Below are 12,513 nucleotides of genomic sequence, written 5' to 3' on the forward strand. Positions count from 1 at the left end.
TAACTAGTCCCACACGCTGAAAGCTAGAAACATGGTTCCAGCTCTAACATGTGAAGCATATTTTTGTGTTGCAGGCTATTAATTTCTTTCAGATATCTGAGGAGATATCAATTTTTGAAATAGTATTTTTTTGGGGAGAGTGTACCTATAGTCATCAATATGCCTACAACTAAAAGTGTTAAAGTATTCAGACTTTATGGACGGGCACCCCGTATGGTACCAATAACACCACCATGTGGTCCGTTATTATGTGTTTTATGTTTAGCTAATAACTCCTGAACCATGAGGCTTAGAAAAACAATATTTGCACAGTAGGTTCCTGGGATGAAGCCAATTTGACAGATGTAGGCCACGCCCATTTGCACCTGTAAAAATTTTTCCACCATCTTGGATTTTTTGCTTCTTTTTGGATGTATTTCGTTCAATCATCACCAAACTTGGTACATGAAATGTTTGGGTGGGCTGTGATTCTTGTTATGATATCTATTACTGTTTGTCTGTATGGGTTGCCAAACTTAAGTGGGTGTGGTTTACTACTTATTATCTGCCATATCTCTTAAATATAATATCCCATGGTGACCAAATTCAGTATAGTTGTACAGATGGGGATAATAAACAAGTCTGAGGCATTTGATACAAGCAACAGTAGCAGCTTGGAGCAGCAATGACATTTTATTTTTATTCCAGTTCTGTGTTTACTCTCTGCTTGTTTATTCAGCAGCAGCATGTGGCACAGATGTTGTGGCATCATTTGTCTTGTTTGCACAATTATCATTACTGTTTCTTTGTTCTTGATCTAAGCTTTATTATTGTCCCCACCGACCCCTCAGCTTAGCTTAACCTGGAAATATTTAAGGTTTTTTTTAGTATTTTGTTTTATTTTAGTATTTTTAAACCCTTGTTGTTGTGTTTAGTACTTGTATATGCCGACATCGGTGTCTGTGAGGAACGATATTTGTACATAAAGTTGACTTTGATGATTTTTTTTGATAGAAAAGAAGAACATAGCAGAGATTTGTCAACATAAGTCAAAGAGCTGTTACACCACCAGTCCCTCTACTAATCTTTGCATCTCTCTGCTTCTCAGAGACCGATCCAGACCAGATCACCACAGCGGAGGCGACCCCCGTCACGGTGAGCGCGGGGTCCGTCACCCTCAGAGAGACGACGGAGTCCAGGGTCGACCCCAGCAGCAGCCCCGGGGCCAAGAGCCCAGCAGGGCCCACAGAGACAGACCAGGCTCTGGCCCTCCTCCTCCTCCTCACAGAGACAGAGATAGAGACCGGGACCAGGTAGGGACTGAAGATGAATGAGTGTTTGGGGCCTTCGTATTTCAATTAATAATACAAAAATTTGAGTGTTTCCTCTCTCTCACCCCAACCCCTGCCCTCTCTTCAGGAGCAGGTGGTCCGCAGGGATCAACCCAGCGACCACAGGCCGAAGTCCAGCTACATGGGCCGTGACGGCAGCCCTCAGTCCCCCAGGGAGAAGAGGCCTCTCTCTGGACCCAACATCCGCACCCCAAACCTGCCAGTAACGGAGGGAGTGATGAAGACTGCCCAGCAGACCTCACGGCCGTTCAACACCTATCCGAGGACAGACAGCGAGGGAGGACGCAGCCCCACAGGACAGGTAAGGACGACGGCATGAACAGACAAGAAAGACGGGCGACCGTTTCCAGACGGGGGCAGGCAGCAGCCCTGAGGGAAGCGAATCGACTGAGAGAGAAAAAAGGCAGACAGGTGTGAATTGAGCCGGCAGCTGATGGATGGTAGCTCTTATCACCTTGCTCTAGTTGCTCTCCAGGTCAGATTTCTCTCCTGATTCTCTTCTGAAAGCTGTTAGTGATGCTGCTGCGATAATTTATGATCTCTGCAGTTAAAGTTTAAAACTTTCTCCAAGAGAATAACTTTGTGCTTTACAGAATTGAACAAAATTGACTAGTCAGAGTTAAAAATGCACTTAAAGGTGCAGGCTTGAATTTCTATTTGTTTCTTGTTAGTTTTTTAGTCTTTTAATGTATTAAATACTTCATATTATTAAGTGTATGACTCTAGTTTTAAAGCCTACATTTGAAGCTTTTGAATCTGCCTTTTTATGCTTCTATATAAAAGTTTAGGTAAATATACACTGATGTATATATGATGTAGATTTCTCAAATGTCAGAGATCTTCCCACACAGATTACACTGTGGTAGCTACATGTTTAATATCTCTGTGTATGAGGCCGTCGTAGGTAATGTCGTAATTCAACCAGCGAGACTGCTTTGTGGGATTATTGGATTTTTATGTTATTTTTGTATCAGTGTGATGATCCTCTGTCGTACCAGCAGACTACAGAGCAGCTTCTCTCCTCAGACTGAGAGACTCCTCAGTTCATCCTCTGCACTCCAATATAAAAATGACTTTTTTATGACTTATTATTTATTGATCCATTTATATCATTTCTGTTTTCGTGAGAAGCATAAAGGGACTACAGACTACATGTAAAATGATAATAATACATTTATCTTGAATCTTGAATGAAGGTATTCAATTTGCTAGATATGGTAAAAACCCCAGAGCTTCCTGTTTCCAGTGATCTAAGTTGTGTTGATAAATAACTTATTGAAGCTCCGATCCTGAAAAGATTCCTCTAGATTTCTTATCCTCTGCTTCTGTTTTGTTTGTGACGACCTTCTTCTGTCTCTCCTCCTTCCAGCCGGCGCGACACCATGAATCCTCCCCTCAAAACGGCCCCTCTAGCGGCTCCCACAGAGGTTCCTCCAACTCAAAACCCCCCGTGAGCCACCCGCACCCTCATCACACTTCCCACCCGAGCCTGACCCCCGAATCCACCCAGCATCCACACACCCCTCACCCCAACGTTCCAGCCCCGCGGCCGCCCGTGCCTTCCGGTCCCCCGGCATCCAGCGCTCCGCCCCAGGCCCGCTCCCCACAGAGGGAGCCCCAGAGAGTTTCCCACGAGCAGTTCAGGGCGGCGCTACAGATGGTGGTCGATCCCGGCGATCCGCGGACCTACCTGGACCACTACATCAAGATAGGGGAGGGGTCCACGGGGATCGTGTGTATCGCCACAGTGAAGACTACGGGGAAACTGGTCGCTGTGAAGAAGATGGACCTGAGGAAACAACAGCGTAGAGAACTCCTCTTTAATGAGGTAATTGTATTTACTCTTCCGTGGCGTGTTATTTATGTCTCATGACTAGTTTACCTTAATGTTTACCCTCTGTGTCACCAAAATCTCTCTGATATTTTTGTGTTATTTTAGCTAGAACACGTCTATATTTTATTTTATCCCAATGAGAACATTTTCCTGTTAAATGTATGATAACATACTGTGCAGTGTTTCCCCTAGAATTTTTTTTAGGCCTGGTGGCACGCACCAAAAAAACCCTAAAGAGACAAGGTGTGAGCAATGACTCGATAAGCTGCATTTATTGCATAAAAATAAGCTGGGCCTTCCCCTCATCTGTCCCTCTCACTTACCTCACTTCTGTCACTCTCCCTTCTTCCCTTTATAGAAAACTTTTACGTATTTGGTTATATTTGTATATTTGTGTTAAGAGCTTTTTTCTCTTTAGGTGTCACCATTAGCTAATCTGCATCCCATACACCCGCGCTCTTAATCTGCAGTAAATTTAAAGGCACGCTGACGGCAGTGGCGCTCGCATCGCGTTGAGAGTTTCCCAGGAAACGGCACAGAGGTTGACTCAAGTTTCAGAAGAACGGCGCCGCACAGAGACCCCCAAACACAAATGATTATTGATTTCCGAATGAATGGATATTTGGAGTAATTTTTGGCCGTAAAGAAAAGATTTTTTTGGCCTGTTGGGGCCTTGCGTATATAAATATTAAAAAGTCTAAAAACTCCACGTTTCCCTGACATAAGCAAATTTTATAAAGGTATATTTCGCATATAAAGAAAGCAGAGCAGCCGAACACGGTATGAAAGCTCGTCTCTCTTAACAGCTTTTGCAGTTTGCTAGAAATAAAATCTTTGAATAAAATGGTTACTTCAGACACGTCAGATAGATAGTATCAGATTTGCTGTCACTAGACTCGAATGGTTCATCTCTTATGTAGGTGGCAGACTATACGGCGCCATTTCACACCCACATCAGTTACTAAATGTTACTGTACATTTCAGATGTTCCAGTTGACGTACGAGTTATCAAGAACGGGGCACAGTGTGTCTGATTGCGGTTGTTAATCTATGCAGCGTCGCCCTTACAGCTATATGATTGTCTCTCTACCTACGAGGCCGCCCTGCTATTCCTCTGAGTCTAATCAGTAATGTAATTGTACCCTGTCTCTCTGTGTGTGTGTGTGTGTGTGTCTCTCTCTGTCTTTGTTTCCGTGGAAACCGCAGGTGGTTATCATGCGGGACTATCACCATGAGAACGTGGTGGAGATGTACAACAGCTACCTGGTGGGAGACGAGCTCTGGGTTGTCATGGAGTTCCTTGAGGGAGGGGCGCTCACTGACATCGTGACGCACACCAGGTCGATGAGAGACACGTTTTCATTCATTTATGTGATACCTCGCTACTCTTTTTTAAGGGCTTTAACCATTACGGGTGGATCTATGCCTCGTATTCTATTTAATTGATATAGTTTGATATGCTTTAAGCTTTTTAATTGCCAATGAAATGTTCTTTTTATTACTGCCTCTACGTTATAATGTATCCTGCTTTAAATTTCCCTCATTTAATGTTGCACCCACAAAACTCTTTTCTTCCATAAGGGGGCAGTGTGACCAAATGATCCTCACAGAGAGATATACAGCCATGGCTTCAGTGTCATTTAACATTTTTTAACAACAGCAAGTTTTGATTAATATGAAGGTTTTCCAGGTTCTTCCAGCTGTTTAGCTCACTAATATAATCTAAAACAAAGACACAAAGGTCAAAGCTTTTGTCTGATCTGTATGTGGGTGTCACACATGTCATCAGCATTGTTTCAGAAATGTATCATATCTAAATGTAGAGTGAACTGGGGAAAAACAGTAAAAAAAAAAAAAAAGACAGAGGAGGTGAAAAGTTGACACTGACATCATCTCTCTGGTGTCTCTTTTCCTTTTTAGGATGAACGAGGAGCAGATTGCTACCGTGTGTCTGTCTGTCCTGAAGGCGTTGTCTGTCCTGCACACACAGGGTGTCATCCACAGAGACATAAAGAGTGACTCCATCCTGCTCACTCATGACGGCCGGGTATGTTCACACTGCCGTTTTCAACATAACACCGCATAAAACAGCTGCGTCTTAGTTCTTCTTGTGCCGGAAGAGCATTTCATAAAAAAGCCATTTAAGACTGGCATTAAAGCTGTAAACCATGTTATTATTAGTTATTACTAATTTTTTTTTTGAAAAGCTTCCTTTTGAAATGTCAGAGGAAGGCAAAACACTTCTTTTGTGGGCTGATCAGTCACGACAATGAATAGAAGAGTGATCGGTGCGTGGTTTTGCAGAAACAAAGTGAATATACTATCCACTTTTTCAAATTTGCTACAGTAGACATCGGCTTTTATATGTCAAACCACAACACTGTAGTTACAGCAGAACTTTATCGACATAAAAGGCGTTTTTCACAGCAGACATCTCGACTAGTCATAGCAGGGCAAGCACTGATAACGCCTCTGTTCCATTTATTAATGTTATTAGCTACACAAATGCACCCATATGATGGACAGAGGACGTGTTCCTGCTGCTTTTATTCAAAGTTTGTGTCCCGGGGCAGAGGCTGACAAAACCTGACCTAAATAAAAAAGGAAAATATTTGGAAAAGGAACTAAATGCTTCTCTGGTAACCACTACTGTGGAACTGAGGCTGATGTCAAATCACTTCCTGCCTGTTGACAAGCAAATGTCTGCTATGTGCAGAAAATGAAACCACTGTGGTTGGTTGCACAGCAAAACCAGGGGAGGGGGGGGGGGGACTTAGCTTCTGGTGCGCCACAGTCAACATACATGTTCCCCTTTAACTGGGCAGACACTGTGTGTGTGTGTTTTATTAACTCAAACTACATGTTTTAATCAGCCTTTCTGCAAGGCCACTTACACCTGCTGCAACTTTCAATGTCACACAGTACAGATCAGTTGGCCGGCTGTGCTCAGACTGAACATACGGATGAAACCACCAGTCAGTTTAGACACGACGACTACGTCCTCAACAGTGTTGACAAAAAGAGAGAGAGAGAGGCAGTCCTACCGTGAGCCAAAACAAGCCACAGATGGCTAGAAGATGTACAGTATGATCTGCAGTCGAGATGTAAAACACTACAATTATGATATTAAAACAAGATTACTAAAATTTGAATCACATCTTTTGATAGCAGCCATGTGGGGAAATAAAGCTGCGGAACTACTCTAACAACCAAAACTTGTTGCATGTCAGATGATAAGGGCTCACAACCACCCCGCTCAAACTGCATGCAAAACAACAACCACAGGTAATCAATATGGTTAAAACGAGGCTTTAATCATAAAGCGTCTGTCTCGCTTGACGCCAGTTTGCACTGTAGTGTTTCAGATGTGGTCCAGACAATGATGAGGGAGGGCTGAAATGACTCTGTGTGTCAGATATTGCTGTTTGCTAGAGAACACTCTGTGCAGAAGACATAGATGTGATGCTCTGCTTACCTGAGTTTTCAGTCACACCGTTACAAGGCATTTAGACAAAGCCAGTAAGTCGAGGCATGCCACGGGGCACCTAGTTGCCTGGAGGTTAGGGTCCCGACCACAAACCCATGAACCACAGTGACCCAGATTCACATCCGGCTGGGGGTCCTTTGTTGCATGTAATTTCCCATCTCTCCCCTCCTCTTCTCGTCTATCATATCAAATTCCCCCCAAACAATGAAAAAAAGAAACAAAATGCAACCCACCTCCTTAAATGTCTTCAGTGAGTTTGTCCACACAGGTGATGAAGTGTTTTCTTCAAATCCATAACTGTACATCACAGCATGAAGGCCTATTTTGGAAATTATTTGGTGAAACTAAGGGCACTTAATAAGTAATTTGCAGCCAAACTTTCCACATCCTGCTACCGATTCGCTCACTTTCAGTCGATTAGCAAGAGATTGATTGAGATTACAGATGTGATGATTCTTTCTTTTTTTCCAAGCCTGGCCTCAACATCTGTCAGGCTTTACAGGTCACAGCTGCAAAGTAACAAATGTTCTTGTTCATTCTTGATGTGCTGAGTTTGTTTCTCTCTTTTTGATGCACATTAGTGATATCAATGATTCCTGACGAAGTTAAGGCGACATGCACTGCGAGCAAGTCACACACATGATGCTTAGATGAGCTAACTCGTTAACCACAGTATCCTCGATGCGAGTTTAGTGTCTGTGGCTTGACGTCTTTATGAGATGTGGTTTCACCCGTCTCCTCCGCCTCCAGCAGTATGCACGGCCAGTCAGACCTCTACAGCGACGCTGAAGTGCTTTTTCTATGTCATTCACAGGCAGTATGTGTGATATCTATATCTATATGTAAGGCTGAAAAGGCCCCTGGAAGTGCTACTTCATGTTGCTGACTGTCCTGTTTAGGAGTTTCTGACTGCTTTGGTAGCTACATTTTATTTTTGTTTCCTCATACTTGTATGCCTCGTTGACTTTTTTCAAACACAGCAGGCTTTCTGAATAGCAGACACTTCAGTTTAATGATCATAACCTGTTTCATAACGCTGCCCAACAGAGTGTGACACGTGGCGGTAATTAGAAACGAACTATAAGTATCATCGTGTGCAGTTATTTGTATGATTTCAGGAAAAAAACGCTGAGTAGTCACAACACTTGCACCGAGAGCTTCCTGCTGGCTGCCGTGATGTTTTGACATGAGGCTTAGTTTGACATGTTGCCTGCGGTTTGGCGCAACAGGGGAACCAGACTCGACCAAGCTTGAAGTGTTTCTCATCAGTAGAGGGTGTGTTCGGTGTATCTGAATGCACCTGTGTGCTGGGTGGTATACATGAGAGGGAGTGTTATATCACTTAAAATAAATAGATTCAGACATTATAACTCTGTTCTGTTTGATTAAATCTACAATAAAGCTCAGATAAATAGTTGGATGTTGTGTTTGAAGCTCAGCCTGTCAGTGGACGCCGTTGTCATCATGTTACAGTTTTGTTTGTGAGTGTTTTCATACATATGTGCACCGGTTCTCTGTGCAAGTTTGTTTCATTTCTCTTTCTGAGCCATCTGAATCTAGTTGTTGGCCTTGTGGGCAACATCAAAGACTGCTTCTCTCTCTAGATACTCAGCCATGCACAGGCTCTCTCTGAAAGTAGGGTGGGCACTGGACTACTCAACTATGAAGGCATAGCAATGAAGTTTGTCAGATGTAGTACCTCAGATGAACCCAGATGCAATATTTACTTATGTGAACTTTGCTGCATTTCTCCACAATCAAAAGATGCTGCATGTATTGCTTTGTTTTGTAGCCCTGTAGCACCACTAGGAAAAGACTGCAAGCATTAAAAAGTGGATACAGAGAGTTGTTATTGTGTTTCTTCAACCTCACATAACGCAAATGTGATGTTAAAAACTCTCTGACGGTGATGGTGGCTGAGGTGTGTGCCTCCTGTGAAAAACAACACTGACGTTTCTCTGCTCCTGTTTCTTCTTTTCTTTTCCTACGTCCCTCTTTATCCGGCTTCTCTCTGTCTCCAGGTGAAGCTGTCAGACTTCGGTTTCTGCGCCCAGGTGTCAAAGGAAGTGCAGAGAAGGAAGTCTCTGGTCGGCACGCCGTACTGGATGGCACCAGAGCTCATATCCAGACTGCCTTATGGACCAGAGGTAACACTCAGGATTTACTGTTATTTAAGCAAACACATCTCTTCTCACTGTCTCAAACAAAAGAACTGACACGCTCGGCTCAGATGTCTTCAGAGTATAATGGCTGCCTACCCGAAAGGCACCAAAATAGCAGATGAAGTCATCAGCCCTCGCAAATAAGTAAGAGATGTAATAACGCACAGCAGCAGGAAACTGCTTGGCTGTCTAAAGGTCTGTCTTCCGTGCCTTCCAGTGCTGCTGATCTGTTTACAACGAGAGTTGAACTGTTTTTTAGTGCAGAAAAATTACGATTTTTTTTTTTTTTTTTTTTTTTTGCAAAAGACTCTGAAAACATTTCTTCCTCTGTGCACTCTGAGCACCAAGACGAGGTGGAGATAACTAGTGAGTTACAAACCGGCAGTAAATTTAAGCTCAAAAGTTAATTTATCCTCCCAGTGACTCCTGTACAGACATTTTGACATTTGTTTGAAGATGATGTTTGGTCTTAGTTTTCTTCTGTTAACAAATATTTTTCAAATTTATCTCCACCCTTGAAAGATCTCGCTAATGATGAAACAATAGTAATACGCAATGCTGGTAAGGGGGGTTTAGTATTATTGCAAAATAAAGAATCTTACTGTAATTCAGTAAGAAACCAGTTGAGTAACACAGATTTCTACACCGCTCTGAGTTATGTTCCCACACTTCACTTCTCAGGTGAAATTAGAAACACTCTTGATTGGGCAATAAGTAATTGATTAATAACACAGGATGAATATAGATTTTTGTTACAAAACCATCCCATACGCCCAATTTTTTACACATTGCTTAAGATCCATAAACATTGTCGAGAACCTGTCCCAGAGAGTACTGTAGTGTCAGGAATAGGTAGTAGGTGGAGGATCCTTGGATCAGCAGCTTCAGGTCCCTGTGGACTAAACCGGCACAGGGTGACCAGCTCCACGTCCACAAGACAACGCCCAAGTCAGGTCACAACCCTGACAGAACAGAATTAGGAAACTATAATATAACGAAACGAACCGGACATTAACAAGGTCATCGTACACAAAGGCACCAATGACATCCACAAGGACCAGTCTGACAGTGAGACACATCTACATATCGGGTCCCGTCCCCTCCTGTGGCCGCGGTGTCAGGCGTTTTAGCAGGATACCGTCTCTGCACACCTGGCTTCCATCAGCCTCCTACATCGACAACTTCAACCCTCTTCTGGGAACGCAGACATCCAAACTGGCTGGTGGCAAAACCACTTTCAGCAAACATTTCGTTGTCTGTCACCCACCCCGGTGCTCCGCTAACAAGACGCCCACTTGCTCTGACCAGTCCCGCCACTATCGATGTCCCTGAGGTCCTAGCGCCAGTCTGATTGGTTCCCTGTGCTTCTGTTCTGTTGTTCTTGAGGAGACAGGAATCTCTAACAACCGTGTAAATGCTCCCACTACAGACAGATCTATATACAATCAGTCAGTTGTACATAACATTCGCGTTATTTATAAATCTGGCCGCCAAGGTAGGCATAGAAATCAAATTTATCCTCCTGTGTCTGTTGTGCCTTCTCGTCTGCCCCTTTGTTACATCTAAAGAGCATGTTTCACTTAAAAAAAACACATCTCAAGAATTTGAAATACACCCGGGGCTCGGACTGTTGCATTTAAACATCTTCAGCCTACTCTTAAAAGTCGACTATATCTACATTTTGATAAATGTAACCTCCCCAGACGTCCTCGCTCTCACTGAAACATGACTTTTCCCTTAAGATCCCAAATAATGGCGTTACTATAGATGGATGTGATCGAAGAAGTAAAGAAATAGAAGAAACATCCATCTCATGCTATTCATCTATAAAGCTTTATTTATATCTGATGTTTTTTATGATTCTTGTAACTCCTTGTTTATTGTGTAGTTGTTGTTGTTGTTTCTGTCTGCTGATGTGTTTTTTTGTCTTATGAATGTTTCTTGTTCTCAGGTCTCTTTGAAAAGACAGACTGCCTGATTAGATGAAGATCAAATAGAATATATTGATGACTTGTTTTTTTTGTATTTACTGGTACATCTGAGGAACTAGAAGCATTTAAGGGGGTATCTCAGCTCTAGATTGCCCTCTGTTACATTTACAGTAGAGGCAGGTAGAGAATCGGCGTCTATTTTGGATGTGAGAGTGAACAAATCTGAGTTACTACAGACAAGATAACTTGACTATTTACATTAGTCAAGTTATCATCCTCACAGCCTGGAGAGGAAACTCGCCTTGCAGTCATCTGTGGGGAATGAAAAGAATCTGTAGCTCTGAGGAAGAGTTTTATAGACAGACTAATGAGCTGTGTGTCCATTTCCCAGAAAAGAATTACAACCAAAGAATTTTAAATGCATGTTTGTCTGAAGCTTGTTGAAAAAGATAGAAGAAATATCCTTCCAGGCACCAAATCCTCCTCCTCCTCCTCTTAAACAACGATGTTGTCCTGAAGTGTCGTCAGAAAACATCTGTATATTCTCTCCAGTGACCCCATCGTTGGCCGAGAGTTCGTTAACCCTCTAATATTCCCTACTAAGCAATTGAGTAATTTTTTTTTTTTTTACATCTGCACACAGGCAGAAAAATGTAAGTCAGCGGTACAGTCGAATGAAGGACCGCACATGTAGTCCGACCGTTGAAAAAAGTCCTTGTGGGTTTTGCTACGCGGGCAAAACAAGAAGGGAACTGAGAATTAGGATTTCCGAGCGTTAGGGAAGCACCAGAAATAGGGATGAGAGGTCTCCCGTAGCCAGACATTTAAATTCTGCTGACGACGGAGTTTGTCGGCTACAGTTCATGGGTATTGAGGCTGGTAGGCCACAGTCGAGGCGAGGAGACAGAGAGGGGAAACTACAGAGAAAATCCAAGGAGCTTAAACCACCAGATGTTTATTATTGATGTGTTTTCTATGGAGGTTCTGCACATGATGACTGTACATATGTACATACATGCATTTTCTTGTTAGTGTGTAAATTAATTGGTCATTTATCTGGTTTTTGCAATAACAGAATGTGATATATTTACTCTAATGACCTAATTTTTCTTACTTGTGTTTGTCTTTTGATGATATTGCTTTGATGATGTGTATCAGCTGGTGGTTAATCACTGGCGGGTTCCTGCCTGCTGTTATATGTAGGTCCCGACCACATAGGTCTCAGAAACGCTGAGCTAAGCCCAGGGCTGAATCCATTTCCTTCCGCTGCCGTGCATCATTAAAAGTGTTGCATGCTTTATTTGTGAGTGTCGATGACCTCATTTGCTCTCGTTCTTCTCACCGTCTCCAGGTGGATATCTGGTCTCTGGGTATCATGGTCATAGAGATGGTGGACGGGGAGCCTCCGTACTTCAACGAGCCGCCGCTCAAAGCCATGAAAATGATTCGAGACAACCTGCCTCCCAAACTGAAGAATCTGCACAAGGTACAAAGACAGAAAACAAAGGCTGAAAGCTCTGATACGTTGCACCACCATCTAGAGCAAAATCAAACACATAATCACCAAGTGTTTGCAGCTGTAAGCAAACCAGCTGTGAGGAAAAGGTTTGATTATAAGCTGTGTCATTTTTTGGGTGTCTTGAGGTTGGAAAGTGACACACCAGATTAAAAACTAGTGTTGGGTAATCTATGACCTTTATTTTTTTATTGGTTTCTTCTTTATGGACTTCATTGAGCAACAATGATAAAGTGGTACTGGCACAGTTCC

At 42.9% G+C, this 12,513-nt stretch overlaps 1 protein-coding gene across 4 annotated transcripts in view; it reads left to right on the forward strand.

The window, feature by feature from the left end:
- pak4 (p21 protein (Cdc42/Rac)-activated kinase 4) overlaps positions 1 to 12,513 on the forward strand; it is a 42,133-nt gene that overhangs the window by 25,099 nt on the left and 4,521 nt on the right. For all 4 annotated transcript variants that reach the window (XM_067595452.1, XM_067595449.1, XM_067595450.1 and 1 more), the window contains exons 4-10: positions 1,088 to 1,292; positions 1,399 to 1,632; positions 2,701 to 3,159; positions 4,372 to 4,505; positions 5,086 to 5,212; positions 8,674 to 8,799; positions 12,097 to 12,231. In XM_067595452.1, coding sequence (XP_067451553.1) covers positions 1,088 to 1,292; positions 1,399 to 1,632; positions 2,701 to 3,159; positions 4,372 to 4,505; positions 5,086 to 5,212; positions 8,674 to 8,799; positions 12,097 to 12,231 — 1,420 coding nt within the window. The remainder of the gene's footprint in view (positions 1 to 1,087; positions 1,293 to 1,398; positions 1,633 to 2,700; positions 3,160 to 4,371; positions 4,506 to 5,085; positions 5,213 to 8,673; positions 8,800 to 12,096; positions 12,232 to 12,513) is intronic.

The sequence above is a fragment of the Thunnus thynnus genome, chromosome 7 (assembly GCF_963924715.1).
Source record: "Thunnus thynnus chromosome 7, fThuThy2.1, whole genome shotgun sequence".
Classification (NCBI taxonomy): Eukaryota; Metazoa; Chordata; class Actinopteri; order Scombriformes; family Scombridae; genus Thunnus; species Thunnus thynnus.